This window comes from Anas acuta, chromosome W, assembly GCF_963932015.1.
Source record: "Anas acuta chromosome W, bAnaAcu1.1, whole genome shotgun sequence".
In the NCBI taxonomy this organism is placed as follows: domain Eukaryota; kingdom Metazoa; phylum Chordata; class Aves; order Anseriformes; family Anatidae; genus Anas; species Anas acuta.
In genome coordinates, this window is record NC_089016.1 from 17042730 (window position 1) to 17060245 (window position 17516).

The 17516-nt window shown below is 45.5% G+C and overlaps 1 protein-coding gene across 2 annotated transcripts in view; it reads right to left on the reverse strand.

Annotated features, from left to right (window-relative positions):
- The window catches only part of LOC137847010 (transcription factor RFX3-like), a 236061-nt gene that overhangs the window by 39378 nt on the left and 179167 nt on the right, over positions 1-17516 (reverse strand). The window contains exons 8-12 of one of the 2 annotated variants that reach the window (XM_068665210.1): positions 15912-16033; positions 11954-12066; positions 11026-11141; positions 10515-10598; positions 10247-10382 (exon numbers count right to left, since the gene is read on the reverse strand). In XM_068665210.1, the coding sequence (XP_068521311.1) occupies positions 10520-10598; positions 11026-11141; positions 11954-12066; positions 15912-16033 (430 nt within the window). In that variant the 3' untranslated portion in view covers positions 10247-10382; positions 10515-10519. Of the gene's footprint in view, positions 1-10227; positions 10383-10514; positions 10599-11025; positions 11142-11953; positions 12067-15911; positions 16034-17516 lie in introns of those variants that run through there. The other variant, XM_068665209.1, reaches the window with a different exon arrangement.

Below are 17516 nucleotides of genomic sequence, written 5' to 3' on the forward strand. Positions count from 1 at the left end.
GCTTCGTTGGGTTAGAAACTGGTTAGATAGCCGGGCCCAAAGAGTCGTGGTGAATGGAGTCAAATCCAGTTGGAGGCCGGTCACTAGTGGAGTCCCCCGGGGTTCAGTACTAGGGCCAGTTCTCTTTAATATCTTTATCAATGATCTGGATAAGGGGTATCGAGTGCACCCTCAGTAAGTTTGCAGACAACACCAAGTTGGGTGCATGTCTCAATCTGCTCGAGGGTAGGAAGGCTCTGCAGGAGGATCTGGATAGGCAGGACCAGTGGGCTGAGGCCAACTGCATGAAGTTCAACAAGGCCAAGTGCCGGGTCCTGCACCTGGGACGCAACAACCCCAAGCAGTGCTACATGCTGGGAGATGAGTGGCTGGAAAGCTGCCTGGCAGAGAAGGACCTGGGAGTATTTGTTGATAGTCGGCTGAATATGAGCCAGCAGTGTGCTCAGGTCGCCACGAAGGCCAACAGCATCCTGGTTTGTATAAGAAACAGAGTGGCCAGCAGGACTAGGGAAGTGATTGTCCCCCTGTAATCAGCTCTGGTGAGGCTGTACCTCGAGTACTGTGTTCAGTTTTGGGCCCCTCACTACAAGAAGGACATCGAGATGCTTGAGCAAGTCCAGAGAAGGGCAACAAATCTTGTGAGGGGCCTGGAGAACAAGTCTTACGAGGAGTGGCTGAGGGGGTTGGGAATGTTCATCCTGGAGAAGAGGAGGCTCAGGAGCAACCTTATTGCGCTCAATATATTCCTGAAAGGAGGCTGTAGCGAGGTGGGGGTTGGTCATTCTCCCACGTGCCTGGTGACGGGACAAGACTGAATGGGCTAAAGTTGCATAGGGGAGGTTTAGGTTGGGTATTAGGAAGAACTGGTTTAGTGGAGGACTTGTTAGTGTTAGGTCATAGGTTGGACTAGGTGATCTTGGAGGTCTCTTCCAAGCTAGATGATTCTGTGATTCTGTGATAATTCTTTGCAATGCTGTTTAACTGCATCATACATTTAACTAATCATTTTTCCTGATAAACAGACCCAGTTCCGAGACCATCTAAGGAACCTGAAGGTTCTCAAGTCCATGGGACCCGATGTGATGCATCCACGGATCCTAAGGGAACTGGCTGATGTAGTTGCTAAGCCACTGTCCATCATATTTGAGAAGTTGTGTCACTCCACTGACTAGGAGAGGGGAAACATAACCCCCACTTTTAAAAAGGGAAAAAAGGAAGACCCGTGGAACTACAGGCCGGTCAGTCTCACCTCTGTGCCTGGCAAGATCATGGAGCAGATCCTCCTGGAAACAATGCTAAGGCACATAGAATCATAGAATCATTAAGGTTGGAAAAGACCTCCAAGATCATGTGGTCCAACCATCCCCCTACCACCAATATCACCCACTAAACCATGTCCCTAAGCACCAAGTCCAGCCTTTCCTTAAACACCCCCAGGGACAGTGACTCCACCACCTCCCTGGGCAACCCATTCCAGTACCTGACTACTCTTCCTGAGAAGAAATTTCTCCTCACTTCCAATATGAACCTCCCCTGCAGTAACTTGAGGCCATTCCCTCTAGTCCTATCACTAGTTATCTGCGAGAAGAGGCCGACCCTCAGCTCCCCACAACTCCCTTTCAGGTAGCTGTAGAGAGCAATAAGGTCTCCCCTGAGCCTCATCTTCTCCAGTATAAACAACCCCAGTTCCCTCATCCACACCTCATAAGACTTGTTCTCTAGACCTTTCACCAGCTTTGTTGCCTTTCTCTGGACACTCTCCAGGGCCTCAATGTCTTTCTTGTAGTGAGGGGCCCTGTTGGGAATTGGCACAAAGGATGTGGACATGAGTCCGTGGAACAATTGCTCGATCTGAGCTTGCTTTATGCAACCAGGAGTAGGCCTTAGCAAATCCCATGGCCTGCTGTAGCTGAGCAAACCGAGCTACCAGGGCAACTATGAGAAGTTCCCATGGCAGTGTTCCCACGTCGCCCAATTGAGGAATTCAGAAAAATATGGTTACCAGCAGCTGGCTTCAAGGACAAGATCTACGTGACTGCTAATCACAAGGGGGTTGTTTTCTTGCAGGTGGGGTTGTTTACTTGTAGTTGTTTTTCTGAGTGCTTTTGACCAATAATCTTGTGTGAAACACTGTCCGCCCCTGTTAAGTTCACTATAAAAGTTAGGCTATTCGGGCAATAAAATGGAGGAGCATGATCTGACTCTGCTGGTGGCTGTCGTGCTTTCGGCCATGCTTCCTGCAACGCGCTCTAACAGGGCCCAAAACAGAACACAGTACAAAAGGTGTGGTCTCTCCAGAGCAGAGTACAGGGGGACAATCACCACCCTGGTCCTGCTGGCTTCCTGATACAAGCCAGGATGCCATTGGCCACCTGGGCGCACAGCCAGCTCACATTCAGGTGAGCCTTGACCAACACCCCAGATCCTTATCCTCTGCACAGCTTTCCAGCCACTCTGCTCCAAGTCTGTAGCTCTGCATGGGGTTGTTCTGACCAAAGTGCAGGACCCAGTACGTAGCCATGTTGAACTTCATCCAGTTGGCCTCTGCCCATCGACCCATCCTGTCCAGGTCCCTGTGCAGGGCCTTCCTACCGTCCGGCAGATCAACACTCCCCCCCCCCACCCCCCAACTTGGTGTCGTCCGCAAACTTACCAAGGGTACACTCAATGAGGGTGCACACATTGCACACATGGAAAATAAGGAGGGGATTGGTGACAGCCAGCATGGCTTCACTAAGGGCAGATTGTGCCTGACAAATCTGGTGGCCTTCTGCAATGGGGTTACAGCATTTGTGGATGGGGAAGAGCAACTGACATCATCTACCTGGACCTGTGCAAAGTATTTCGAAAGGTCTTGGAGAACAGGAGAGGTGCCTGAGGACTGTAAGAAAGCCAGCATTACTCCAGTCTTCAGGAAGGGCAAGAAGGAAGACCCAGGAAACTACAGGCCAGTCAGCCTCACCTCCATCCTTGGAAACGTGATGGAGCAGCTCATCCTGGAGACCATCTCTAAGCATGTGGAGGATAAGAAGGTGATCAGGAATAGTCAGCATGGGTTCGCCAAGGGGAAGTCATGTTTAACCAGCCTGATAGCCTGTTACGATGAGATGACTGGCTGGATGGACGAGGGGAGAGCAGTGGATGTTAACTACCTTGACTTCAGCAAGGCTTTTGACACTGTCTCCCATAACATCCTCATAGACAAGCTCTGGAAGGGTGGGATCCATGAGTGGACAGTGGGGTGGATTGAGAACTGGCTGTATGGCAGAGCTCAGAGGGTTGTGCTCAACGGTGCTGAGTCTAGTTAGAGGCCTGTGGCTAGTGGTGTCCCCCAGGGGTTGGTACTGGGTCCAGTGCTATTTAACTTATTCATCAGTGACCTGGATGAAGGGACAGCGTGCACCCTCAGCAAGTTTGCGAACAGTACAAAGCTTGGCAGAGTGGCTGACACACCAGAGGCCTGTGCGACCATTCAGAGGGACCTGGACAGGCTGGAGAGTTGGATGGAGAGGAACCTCCTGAGGTTCAACAAGGGCAAGTGCAGGGTCCTGCACCTGGAGAGGAACAACCCCAGGTACCTGTACAGGTTGGGGGCTGACCTACTGGAGAGCAGCTCTGCGGAGAGGGACCTGGGAGTCCTGGTGGAGAGCAGCTGCCCTTGTGGCCAAGAAGGCCAACAGTATCCTGGGGTGCATTCAGAAGAGTGTTGCCAGCAGGTCAAGAGAGGTAATCCTCCCCCTCTACTCAGTTCTGGTGAGGCCACACCCGGAGTACTGTGTTCAGTTTTGGACTCCAGTACAAGAGGGACATGGAGCTACTGGAGCAAGTCCAGAGGAGGGCTACGAAGATGATTAGAGGACTGGAGCACCTCTCATACAAGGATAGGCTGAAAGAGCTGGGCCCGTTTAGCCTGGAAAAGAGGAGAATGTATATAAATATCTGAAGGGAGGGTGTCAAGAGGATGGAGCCAGTCTCTTTTCAGTTGTACCTAGCAACAGGATGAGAGCCAACGGGCACAAACGGAAGCACAGGAGGTTTCATCTGAATATGAGGGGGCACTTCTTTACTGTGAGGGTGACAGAGCACTGGTTCAGGATGCCCAGAGAGGTTGTGGAGTCTCCTTCTCTGGAGATATTCAAAACCTGCCTGGATGCCATCCTGCGCAATGTGCTCTGGGTGATCTGGCTCAGCAGGGGGGTTGGACTAGATGATCTTCAGAGATCCTTTCCAACCTCGGCCATTCTGTGATTCTGTGACCTTTTTCAGAAAAGCCTGCTTAAAAAGACAACTTTCCTCTTCCTGTGGAAGACGTGTTTAAGAAGTTCAGAGAAATGAACTTTATTCTAGTTTATGGTCACAGAGAGTGATGGTGGACTGCAGCTGATCTTGAGAAAATAATTTTTTTTCACATTAAATTTGATTTCTCTATATTGACTTTAGTCAATTCTATCTTTTACTGAAATTGATTCAGAGGAAAAATGCATATTACCGTATGCTTGTCAGAACTTTACAGCTCTGAGATGTGCACTTTGTGGTTGAAGATGGTAATTAGTGCAAGGTCCACCTTCTGGTTTTTCTTCTTCCCTGGGAGTCCTGGTGGACAACAAGCTTTCCATGAGCCAGAAAAGTGCCCTTGTGGCCAAGAAGGCCAATGGGTTCCTAGCCTGCATCAGGAGGAGTGTGGACAGCAGGTCAAGAGAGGTAATCCTCCCCCTCTACTCAGTTCTGGTGAGGCCACACCTGGAATACTGTGTGCAGTTCTGGGCTCCCCAATACAAAAGGGGCATAGAACTTCTAGAGAGGGTCCAGGACAGAGCCACAAAGATGATTAAGGGATTGGAGCATCTGTCCTATGAGGAAAGACTAAGTGAGCTGGGCCTGTTTAGCCTAGAGAAGAGGAGATTGAGAGGGGATCTTATCAACCTCTACAAATACATGAGGGGACAATGTAAAGAGGGTGAGGCCAAACACTTCTCAGTGGTGGCCAGTGATTGGACATGGGGTAATGGGTATAAATTGAACCACAGGAGGTTTCATTGCCATATAAGGAAGAACTTCTTTATGGTTGGGGTGACAGAGCACTGGAACAGGCTGCACAGAAAGTTTGTGGAGTCTCCTTCTCTGGAGATATTCAAAACCTGCCTGGATGCAATCCTGTGTAACATGCTCTAGGTGACCCTGTTTGAGCAGGGGGGGTTGGACTAGATGATCTCTGGAGGTCCCTTCCAACCTCAACCATTCTGTCATTTTGTGATTCTGTGATTTGACACTATTCCACATGATATCCTTATCTCTAAAATGGAGAGACATGGATTTGACGGATGGACCATTCGGTGGGTAAGGAATTGGCTGAATGGTCAACGACTCAATGTCCAGGTGGAGATCAGTTGGAGGGAAGGGATGCCATCCGGAGGGACCTGGACAGGCTTGAGAGGTGGACCTGTGCGAACCTCATGAAGTTCAACAAGGCCAAGTGCAAGGTCCTGCATCTGGGCCGGGGCAATCCCAAGCACAAATACAGGCTGGGCGGAGAATGGACTAAAAGCAGCCCTGAGGAGAAGGACCTGGGGGTGTTGGTGGATGAGAAGCTCAACATGAGCCGACAGTGTGTGCTTGCAGCCCAGAAAGCCAACTGTATCCTGGGCTGCATCAAAAGAAGCGTGGCCAGCAGGTTGAGGAAGGTGATTCTCCCCCTCTACTCTGCTCTCGTAAGACCCCACCTGGAGTACCGTGTCCAGCTCTGGGGCCCCCAATGTAAGAAGTACATGGACCTGTTAAAATGAGTACAGAGGAGGGCCACGAAGATGATCAAAGGGCTGGAGTACCTCTCCTATGAAGACAGGCTGAAGGAGTTGGGGTTGTTCAGCCTGGAGAAGAGAAGGCTCCGGGGAGACGTTATAGCGACATTACTGTACCTAAGGGGAGGCCTACAGGAAAGCTTGGGAGGGACTCTTTGTCAGGGAGTGGAGTGATAGGACAAGGGGGAATGGCTCTGAATTAAAAAAGGGTAGATTTAGATTAGACATTAGGAAGAAGTTCTTTACTCTGAGGGTGGTGAGGCACTGGAAGAGGTTGTCCAGAGAGGTTGTGGATGCCCCATCCCTGGAAGAGTCCAAGGCCGGGTTGGATGGGGCTTTGTGCAACCCGGTCTAGTAGGAGTTTCCCTGCTCAGGGCGGTGTGTGTGTGTGGGGGGGTTGGAATTAGATAATCTTTAAAATCCCTTCCAACCCAAATCATTTTGTGATTCTATGATTCATAATTTCTCATAACTGCATTACTATTACTTCTACTTATATTCTAATATACCTCTTGGAGTACATTTGCTTTTTTTTTTCTTTTCTTAAGCGCCTCCCCTCAAAACCTCCAACAACAACAACAAAGCTGATTCAGCAAAACATTTAAGCATTGGGCTCTTAAAATACATTTAACTGCTTGTCTTGGAGTACTTGCTCAAAGTTCATCCCTACTAAATTAAGAATTGGCTGATATGATTTTGCTGAATTAGGACTTTTATACACATCTCTCTCTATAACTTGAATCTTTATTACAGAATCACAGAATCACAGAAGGGTTGAGGTTTGAAGGGACCTCTGGAGATCATCTCGTCCAAACCCCCTGCTCAAGCAGGGCCGCCTAGGGCAGCTTGCCCAGGACCATGTCTAGGCAGCTTTTGAAGATCTTCAAGGAGGGAGACTTCACAACTTCTCTGGGCAACCTGTTCCGGTCACCCTCAGAGTAAAGAAGTGTTTCCTAATGTTCAGACAGAACTTTCTTTGTTTCGATTTGTGCTTATTGCTTCTTGATATTTCACTGGACAAAAGAGCCTGGTTCTGTCTTCTTTACACCCTGAGATACTTTTTACATATGAGACTACCCCCGAGCCTCCTTTTCTCTGTGCTACACAGTCCCAACTCCCTCAGCCAACTAGACTTCATGCCACTGACCACCACCCTCTGGGCCTGGCAGTTCAGCCAGTTTTCAGTCCACCTCACTGTCTGCTCATCCAGCCCATACTTTTAACAGCTTCTCTATGAGGATCTACTGGAAGACAGAAGTCATTAGTTATAGAAAGCAATTATGTAATTTCTTTACTGTTTTTAGTGAAATGAGATACATATTTAATTTTGATGCTTGGATATAGTTAAGCCTTCTAGGAGGCTTAGTCTAGTTAATTTTTTAAGCTTTGCTTAAAAATTTTAAAAGTTAAGTAGAGTTTATATGACTTTTACTTTGCTATTTCTTAGCTTTTCAGATGAAAGTTGGAGATTAGCTAGTGCTATGCAGATGTTTGTTTTAAACAAATAGGTTCTAAACATAGTGGTCTAATATGTGTTGAACTTGATTCATATGAACTACTGAACACTGTGACAGAATGAGGATTTTTAACCAGTTAGTGGCACAAAGCATATGTTATGATATTTCGATTCTAATCACTAAATTCAGTGACCTGCAGGGGTGAGGTCTTCTACATTTTAATTTCTACTGCAAACATAAATAATCAAGAAGGTTTTAGTGTTGATACACAAGCAAGAGTCTGCAGTTATTACTTTTTTTTCTGCAAACTTACATATAAGCAATAAACATAGATGTTTTATTTACTGTATATCTTTTCTGTAGTTATTTCAGTCTTCATCATGTGGTAACACTAGCCTTTATTTCCTTGCTTGATAATACCTTCTACAAAGTAATGCTTGCAAATATTTTCCTGAGTTGCTTCTTACAACATTGCTAGCAGAGGCAGCCAACAGATGCAGCACTTTGCTCAGAAGGTTACACAGAAGGGGGCCAGAAACTTTGCAGAGAATTGCATCCATGTCCTAAGCAATGCTGTTAATGCATTGCAGGGCACCACCTCCAGCTGTTGGAGCAACTATCCCTACAATATCAAAGGCCTCAATCCAGACCGAACTCCCAAGGGAGAATGCAGCTCTCAGGGTACAAGGAGTGCCTGGGGTCTCTCACTGAGGCTGGGGCAGAGGGAGCTAGTCTCCTTGCCTGCAGAAGGTGTGCAGCAGTACAGGATCTGTGCTGCCGAGGAGGTGCGGGAGGAGGTCAGCAGATTGTGTAGTGTCAGAGATGATAAGAAAGAGATTGAACAGTTCATCTCCAAGACCCTGCAGCCTGAACCCCTAGCTGTATTGAAGGAGGATTGGGTGGTCTGTGCTTAATGAGTTAGGATCATAGAATCATTAAGGGGACTAACTACTAACTATTAACTACTCTTTCTGAGAATAGATTTCTCCTAATTTCCAACCTAAAGGGTTGGAAATGGCGAAGGCTGGAAGCTTGTGACTTCTAACAACAGGAAGAAGGCTCCTGCTCCACCTGCATATCTCCAACTAAAGAACAGGTTTGGCATCCTTAGAGCAGATGAGGGTCTGGGAAGTCTGTACAGTGAAGCATCCAAGCTAACTAAGCCTGAGCCATGCAGCAGTACCAGAAGGAAGTGGCAAGTGATAACAACGGGAAACTCTGTGCTGTAGGGGATGGGGGACCACATCTGCTGACCTGACCTGCTGTGTTGGGAGGCTTACTATTTGCTGGGGGCTTGGATCTGGGATGTTGTAGAGATATTGCAGAGGTTTGTCCGGCCCTCGGACTATTACCCCTTATGAATCATCACCGACAATACTGCCATGGGAGACCTGGAGCATAGCCAGTGTGACTACATGCACCTGGAGGCAATGGGAGAAGTTCATGGGGGCTCAGGCAATATCCTCCTTGATCCTTCCAGTGAGAAGGAAGGATTTGAGGAGGAATGGGAGGATCCTGTGGGTCAACAGTTGGTTGCCCAGCTGGTGATGACAATAGGGATTTGTTTTTTATGACCGTGGGGATTTCTGTTTAAGAATCAAAGACTGCTAAAGAGATGGGATCCACCTGACCAAGTGAGGCAAAAGCATCTTTACCAGCAGGCTGGCCAACCTGGTGAGGAGAGCTTTAAACTAGAAATGACAAGGGAGGTCCACAATCAAATGAGGAAGTGGTGGAATGGGTTGACAAGGAGCGGGTTCAAGGTGTTATGGAAAAAGAGAGAGCTTGTAATCAGAAAAACAGGGCTGAAGGGGAGACACTCTGCTGGATGCAATTCTTACAAACAAGGAAGAACTGTGGTTGGAGCAGCCTGGAAGGTTGTGGGCAGCCTGGGCTGCATTGACCGTGAGATGGTGGAGTTGAGAATCCTGAGAGGAGGGAGCAATGCAAATGGCAGGATCACAACTCTAAATTTCAGGAGAGCAGACTTTGGCCTGTGCAGGGACCTGTTTGGAAGAATCCCACAGGGTAGAGTCCTGGAGAGCAGAGGAGGGTCCAGGGATATTCAAGGATCACCTCCTCCGTGATCAAGAATGGTCCATCCCAGTGAGCAGGAAATCGAGCAAAGGTGGCAGGAAGCCTGTGTGGATGAACAAGGAGCTCCTGACTAAACTCAAACATAAAAAGGAAGCATATGGGAGCCAGAAAAAGGGACAAGTGACCCAGGAGGAATACAGAGACACTGTCTGAGAGTACAGAGATGGGGTTAGGAAAGCCAAAGCCCACCTAGAGTTGAAACTGGCGAGGGATATGAAGGGCAACATTAAGAGCTTCTACGGGTGCATCAGCAGCAAAATAAAGACCAAGGAAAATGCAGGCCTGCTGCTGAATGGGGCAGGGATCCTGAAGACCAAGGACATGGGAAAGGATGAGGTACTGAATGCCTTCTTCACCTCAGTCTTTACTGGTAAGGACTGCTTTCAGGAACCCCAGGCTCCTGAGACCAGAGGAAAAGTCTGGTCTGGGAAAGTTTTTTTATATGTAATGCTAAAGTCTACTGAAGTCAGTGGAAAGACTGTCTGACATTAATGGACTCAGGCTCAGGACCATAGTGCATTCGCATCTGTCAGGTAGACTAGAGCCAGTGTGTAAAGGAACCCATTTTTATCTTAAAATTAATAAAAACTTAGACTTTGCAGTGACAAAAGCATCTTCCATAGGGAAATATATTCCAAAAACTTCTGGAGAGTTCCCTAAATGCAGTGAAATATCTAGTCTCCTTTTCTTTAAATACAGTGCTTACATCAACTCCAGTACACCTTCCTACTCAACAGAATTAAGGAAAGATGACACATGCTACTTTTATATCCTTCGAAATCATTCCCCAAAGTCTCACGTGATGCACAAAAACACCACCACATAAAACAAACCAAGCCAAAATTCTTATGAGGTGTTATCTGTGTTTAACTTACTAGGAATAGGTCTAAGGACATCAGGAATGAGAATCTCCACCAAAGCCTGGTACATCACATGGTCACAATTACAAATCCATTTCAGAATAGACTCATTTTTGCACAGAGTAATCAGTTTTCCTTTTGGAAGTCGACTTTCTATTTCAGTCAGATTGCTGGCGTGAATAAAAGTAACAAAAGAATAAATGAAAATGCATTTACATACAGATAAGAAAAGTACAATGGACTTTGCTTATTTAATAAAAACTTTGTAAAAGTCTCAGTTACATCCAATTGAACCTCTTTACCTTGTTCATATGAAACTGGGGAAAAATGGCCTCCAAAGTTCAGCTCCAGCCCAGAAATTATGCAGAGGTAGCATAAAAATGGTCCTTGGAATTTAAAAGAATGGGACAGTATATTGTGTAAGGACACTTTGTAGTCATCCAAACAAAGGAAAAAATGGAAGATGTATACAGTCATTTCAAGGCTTTGATTTGACACTTGCTGTTATATTATGATGATAGAGTAAAGAGAGACATTTACTGGCCTTGGTTAGTAAATCATGAGATCTGGAAACATGAACAAAACAACTAGTTTTGGAAGAGTCAGGAAGCTAAGTGAGGTTTGGCAGATTTCAGTGTTCTAACCCCCCCCCAGCCGACACTTGCTGAAATGTTTCCTCTAACATCATCCATGTTTCCATCATCATGTTCTCCTAAAGTACCCTCTATTAAACAGGGCTGTTTATTAAATTATAAATAATAGTAAACAATATAATAATGAATTATTATTTATTTAAGAGTGACATATACTGACCTTGCTTCAATAATACCAGTGCCATCAGCTGGAGCAGAAGGAGAATAGCGCCAGAAAGTTTGCCACAATTTTTCTATCAGGCTAAACTGAAGATTCACAACAACATCCACTATTGCCTAAAACAATATAAAACAAGTGCAGATAATCTTCTACCATTTTTCTCCTCCAGCTCCTTCGAGTGGTATAGCTCTCCCCTCCCCTTAGTCAGTTTTCAGAAAAAGTAATACAAATTAAGATTTATAAATAAACAACGTATTTTAATGACTTTTTAGTGATGAATTTTACTAGTGTGCATAGACTCAGATCAGTCCAAGTGAAAATAGAAAGAATTCTCCAGAAAAGAGAGCTTAAGGAAACATATCGGGTGACTTCACCTAAACAGAATTTTTAATGCTATTAAAAACACGTAGGAAAATTGCTATTTCGTTACTTTTTTTACTTTTCTTTTTTTTTTTTCTGGCACCTTCAACAATAATTTTAAGACATTATTTAATATGAAATGTTAACAACCTTAAACAACTTGTTTCTTTAAAACTTGAAGAAAATAGCGAGCTTGTTTTTAACATAAATGTTAGAAATAATAATTTAATAATTTAATCTGATTTCAACCCCTGTAAACAAAAGCAAAGCTCTGCATATATCTAAAGTGTAATTTATCTAAGAATCTCCAAAAATATACATTATTGTATTCCAGTCTCAGTATTCTATTACATATTTTTCTTCTTTCCTGGTAAAGAGAGAAATTTCAGAGAAATCGTTTTTCCAATTTCATTTCTGATGAAATAAGCAAACTATTTGGTTAGCACATCAGATGTCAATAGCCTGCCTGTAATATGTTTTGTGTCAGACATCCAGTTGTACTGATTCTCACTAGAAGACATGAATTTTCAATGAAGAATGATTTATGTGAATGCCTTTTTTCCCTTACCTCACAGTGCTCTCGATAAAGACTTTGCAATGATTTTATGTCTTCAAGAGCAGCACCATCTGGTAGAGAAGATATTTCAACTTCTCCAAACTCTGGAAGTACTCGAGATGTATCTGTTTCCATGACAACATAACAGAAGAAAACCATTGTGAATGGTGCCAACTACAGCTCAATTAGAAAAGATTTAAGAATGATGTAAATATATAAAGTCTAGAAGGTCATAATGCCCAAAGAGGAATGTCTTTCATATTTAATATATTTTAACGTTGCAAAAAAAATTGTTAACAAACCAGATAGCTATTTTTTTTAAGCAAAAGGAAATGTTAAATTATTCTTGGCAGTGTCGTGGTTCCGCTCGAGTGGGCAGCCGAGCTCCACCACAGCCGCTCTCTCACTCCCCCTCCTCAAAGAGGAATGGGGAGAAATATGTGAAAAGAGCTCAAGGGTTGAGATAAGGACAAGAAAATCATGCAATAATTATTGGAACAGGCAAACCAGACTCAGCATAAGAAGACAGATAGTAAGATTTATTGCTCATTACTAACAAGCGAGAGAAGTGAGAAACAAAGGAAAGAAACCAAAAGCACCTTCCCCCCCATCCACCCTCTTCCACCTCCTCCCCCCCGAGCAGCGCAGGGGAACGGGGGAATGGGGGTTATGGTCAATCTACAGCACTTCTTCTCTGCCGCTCCTTCTCGGTCACTCTCGTCCCCTGTGCTGTGGGGTCCATCCCATGGGATGCAGTCCTTGATGAACTGATCCGGCGTGGGCTTCCCACAGGCAGCAGCTCTTCCAGAACTGCTCCAGATATGGGTCCGTACCACGGGGTCCATCCCTCAGGAGAAAACTGCTCCAACCTGGGTCCCCCACGGGCAGCAGCTCCTGCCAGGTCACCTGCTCCTGCGTGGTCTCCTCTCCATGGGCTACAGGTCCGGCCCGGAATCTGCTCCGGCAGGGATCTTCCACAGGCGGCAGCCTCCGTCGGTGCAGGGCCACCTGCTCCACCGTGGTCTCCTCCACGGGCTGCAGCGTGGAACCCTGCTCCACCGTGGTACTCCATGGGCTGCAGGGGGACATCCTGCTTCACATTGGTCCTCACCACAGGCCGCAGGGGACTTCTGCTCCGGCGCCTGGAGCACCTCTCCCCCTCCTTCTACACTGACCTTGGTACCTGCAAGGCTGTTTCTCACTCCCTTGACTCTCCCGGCTGCTGTGTGGCGCAGCGTTTTTTTCCCTGTCTTAAATATGCTCTCACAGAGGCGCAAAACTACATCGCTTATTGGCTCAGATCTGGAAAACAATGGGGCCCTTCCCAAACATGGGGCGGCTTCTAGATCTTTCTCACAGAAACCACCTCTATGGCTCCCTGCTACCAAAACCTTGCCACGTAAACCCACTACAGGCAGGTAGCAGATTAAAATGATTTCACAAGTATATTGTATCTGTATATAAAAAAACCCTAATATATTAAAGAATATGACAGGATAAAGCAGAATATAAGAGGTTAATGTTATTAAATGTTGTTTTTTTGTTGTTGTTGTTTTTATCAATTGAATAGTTTTTGTATTAACATGAATGCAAGGGTTTCCTAGACTCAGCAGCATATATTTATTTGAAATTTACAAGACTTTCAACTATAGACAACATGTACGTTTACTATTGCTCACAAATGTTTCTAAGAGATACACTAGTATCGTGCCATGTGGGGGAATATATTGTCAACCAGGGAGAATGTGGAAGGAAATTTCAAAAACGTGAACTACAGCCTAAGGTTCTCAATGATTTCAGTAACAGCAAGGCTAGGCCAAAGAATGTGGATCTTCAAAATATCAATGTATGAACTCAAAACTAAGTGTACAGTTACTGCAATAAGATATTTAATAGGCTTTTTTACTTTAGCAAATTACTAAATTACCATTTGTTTCCACAAATGGGAAATCAATAAGATCAGTTACATCAACAAATGCAATATATATATATATAATATAATCCCATTTTATGTGCAGGTGGCAGAACACTGGAACAGGTTACACAGAGAGGTTGCGGGGTCTCTCTCCTTGAGGATATGCAAAAGCCTCCTAGACATGGGAAGGCTGGACCCTCCCCCACCCCCCACCCCCCCACGGGCAGGGACACCTCCCACACTAGGCTAGGTTGCTCAAAGCCCCATCCAACCTGGCCTTGAACACTTCCAGGGATGTAGCATCCACAACTTCTCTGGGCAGCCTGTTCCAGTGCCTCACCACCCTCATAGTAAAGAATTTCATCCTTATATCTAATCTAAATCTACCCAATTCTCTATTAGTTTAAAATCTGTTGTGGTTTAACCTGGCAGGCAGCTAAGCACCAAACAGCCATACACTTCCCTCAGCCTGCTGGCCACTCTTCTTTTTATGCAGCCAAGGATTCTGCGCAACCTGCTCTATGTGTCCCTGCTTGAGCAGTGGAGTTGGACCAGATGATCTCCAGAGCTCCCTTCCAACCTAAACCATTCTCTGTGATTTTGTGAGATTCTGTGTGAATTGGGAAGCCAGTGAAAATTACTAAGCTTTTAGGGTAGGATTTTCAACCTGCATTTTTTTTTTATAAAATGCTTCATGGAACTTGCATGGTAGATTTAAAATATATTGCAATGCTAATAGTCTTTTCACATTTTTCATTTTATATCTGTATGATGCATATTAAATATTGCATGTCTTACAATATATGATATTAAGCTCCTATTAGTAACTTTTTTTGTTCTGTTATCAGTGAGTGTTTTAAACAGGGCAGCATAACTAAAAATAATTATTGTATTTGTATGACGATGTTCATGGCTGTATGGGGTTTATGTGGCAAGGTTTTGCCAGCAGGGGGCTGCAGGGTGGCCTCTGTGAGAAGAGACCAGGAGCTGCCCCCATGTTGGACACAGCCTGTTCCAGCTGCCTCCAAAAGGGACCCACTGCAAGCCATACAGCAAAGCTGGTGGCACCTTTGTGAAAGCATAGTTAAGAAAGGTTTAAAAAACCAAACAAACAAAAGAAACAACACTGCACGGCAGCTGTGTAATAGAGGAGTGGAGTGAGAGAAACAACCCTGTAGACACCAATGTCAGTGAAGAAGAAGAGGGAGGAGGTGCTCCAGGCGCTGAAGCAGAGGCTCCCCTGCAGCCCATGGAGAAGATCATGGTGAAACAGGCTGTCTTCCTACAGCCCATGAAGGAACACATTGGAGCAGATATCCACCCTGCAGCCCGAGGAGGACCCCACACTGGAGTAGTTGGATATGGCCTGAAGGAGGCTGTAGCCTGTGGAGAGCCCACGCTGGAGCAGACCCCTGGCAGGAACTGCATCCTATGGATAAGAGCCCATGCAGGAGTAGGTTTTCTGGCAAGAACTGCAACCCGTAGGGGACCCATGCTGGAGCAGTCTGTTCCTGAATAACTGCGTCCCATGGGAAGAAACCATGTAGAAGCAGTTTGTGAAGGACTGCACCCTGTGGGAGGGGCCTCTTGCTTGAGCAGGGGAAGAGTGTGAGGAGGAGGGAGCAAAGAGATGAAATGCTATGGACTGAACACAACCCCCATTCCCCATCCCTCCCCCCCCCCCCCCCCCCCCAGCACCAGGGGATGGAAGGCAGAAGAATCAGGAGTGAAGTTGAACCTGGGAAGAATGGGGGGTAGGGGGAGGGTCTTTTTAGTTTTGGTTTTAGTTCTCACAATCATACTTTGTAGTTAATTGGCAATAAAATAATCTTCCCTGAGTCTGTTTTCCCCATGATGGCAATTGGTAAGCAATCTCCCTGTCCTCTATCTTGACCCTCACACTTTTTCATTGCATTTTCTTCCACTGTCCTGCTGAGTAGGGGGAGTGAGAGAACAGCTTGATGGCACCTGGCGGCCAGACAAGGGTTAACCCGCCACAGTGGTGATAATGGATTTTACTTTATTTATACAACAATACAACACATCTTTTCATACCTAAAAACTGTCGATGATGTTGACTTTGGGCAATTATAGTTTGTTCAGCAGATGTGCCTGTTTGTTGACCACTTCCTGTGAAACCATCTGCAACTCCATCCACTTTTTGCACAGGCTTGTACCTACAAAAATATCAAATACAAAATTATCCTTTATGTTTACTTTTTCATAAGTGCAATATTACAATCTGTTCTGCCTTATTTCTCAGTCTCAAAATGCAGTTTTGCTAGTTTAGATACAAGTAAAAATTAACATCAGAATAATTGTAGTAAGGAAAGCCAGAACATTGGCAATGCAAAATTCATATAGATGATAGCACAGCACAACTACCTATTTCTAGTGGAATTTAGTTTAAAAACTACGACCTAAAGTTCATTTATACTAAACAGAATCAAAATCTTTCCTTTTCCAAAGAACTTAAAGTCCCAGGAATCAAGTAGCTCAAAAATAAGTTTTCATCACCTTAAAAAGGGCCATACTACTCTTTGGAGACAAAGGAAAAGAAATAATTTTTAAATGCAACAAACTTCTCATGAGCTCAGAAGGTCTGAGAAGACTACTCAGACTTAAACTCTTCATATGTTGACTCACAAAAGCTTTTATGAAGGATAAAAGGAACAAAAAGACTAGTAGGAATGCTGGCTTGGATGGTCAGATTCTAAGATCATCACACTGACAGGCTGAAGATCCAGCCTGCAATTCCGCACACATCTAAAAATTAATTCTGTCCCATTGCACTGTGCAGATTATAAAGCTTTGTACTAACTTTAGGAAGGTCAACACATTCCACTCTGGAAATTCTCCTCTCAAGAAGCAGTTGAGTCAGCTCTGAGCATGTTCTCATTTTGATCTTATTAAACAGATACTAGTAATGCTCCATGTAACTACTTAGATTTTAGCTTATGAGACTGCACCCTGTGGGAGGGACCTCTTGCTTGAGCAGGGGAAGAGTGTGAGTAGGAAGGAGCAGAAGAGATGAAGTGTTATGGACTGACCGCAACCCCAATCTCCCCCCCCCCCCCCCGCATCCTGAGACTACTACTACTACTGAGAGTGACTGCAAAATGGTGGTGTTCTCTGTTCTTGGTGAAGTCAGGATGGGGGGTCAGTAAAGCTGCTACCTTGGACTTCCGGAGGGCAGACTTTGAATTGAGAAAATCACCCCTGTACCCTTAGTAAGTTTGCAGACGACACCAAGTTGGGGGGGGAAGGGGGGCAAGTGTCAATCTGCGGGAAAGTAGAAAGGCCCTGCAGAGGGACCTGGACAGGTTGGATCAATGGGCAGAGGCCAATGGGATGATGTTCAACATGCCTTGGCTGGCAGACTCAGTTCATAACTATGTGGCTCCGAGACTGGTGCCAGTGGCAGAACTTTGGGTCACGGGAAGTTCTACGCGACACCAGGCCTGCTGACACCAGATGGGATACACCTCTCTATCGGGGGGGGGAAAGGATTTTTGTACAGGAGTTAGAAGGGCTGATTGATTGGGCTTTAAACTAGAGTTGAAGGGAGAAAGCCGCACCTCGAGTACTGTGTTCATTTTTGGGCCTCTCGCTACAAGAAGGACATGGAGGTGCTCGAGCAAGTCCAGAGAAGGGCAACCA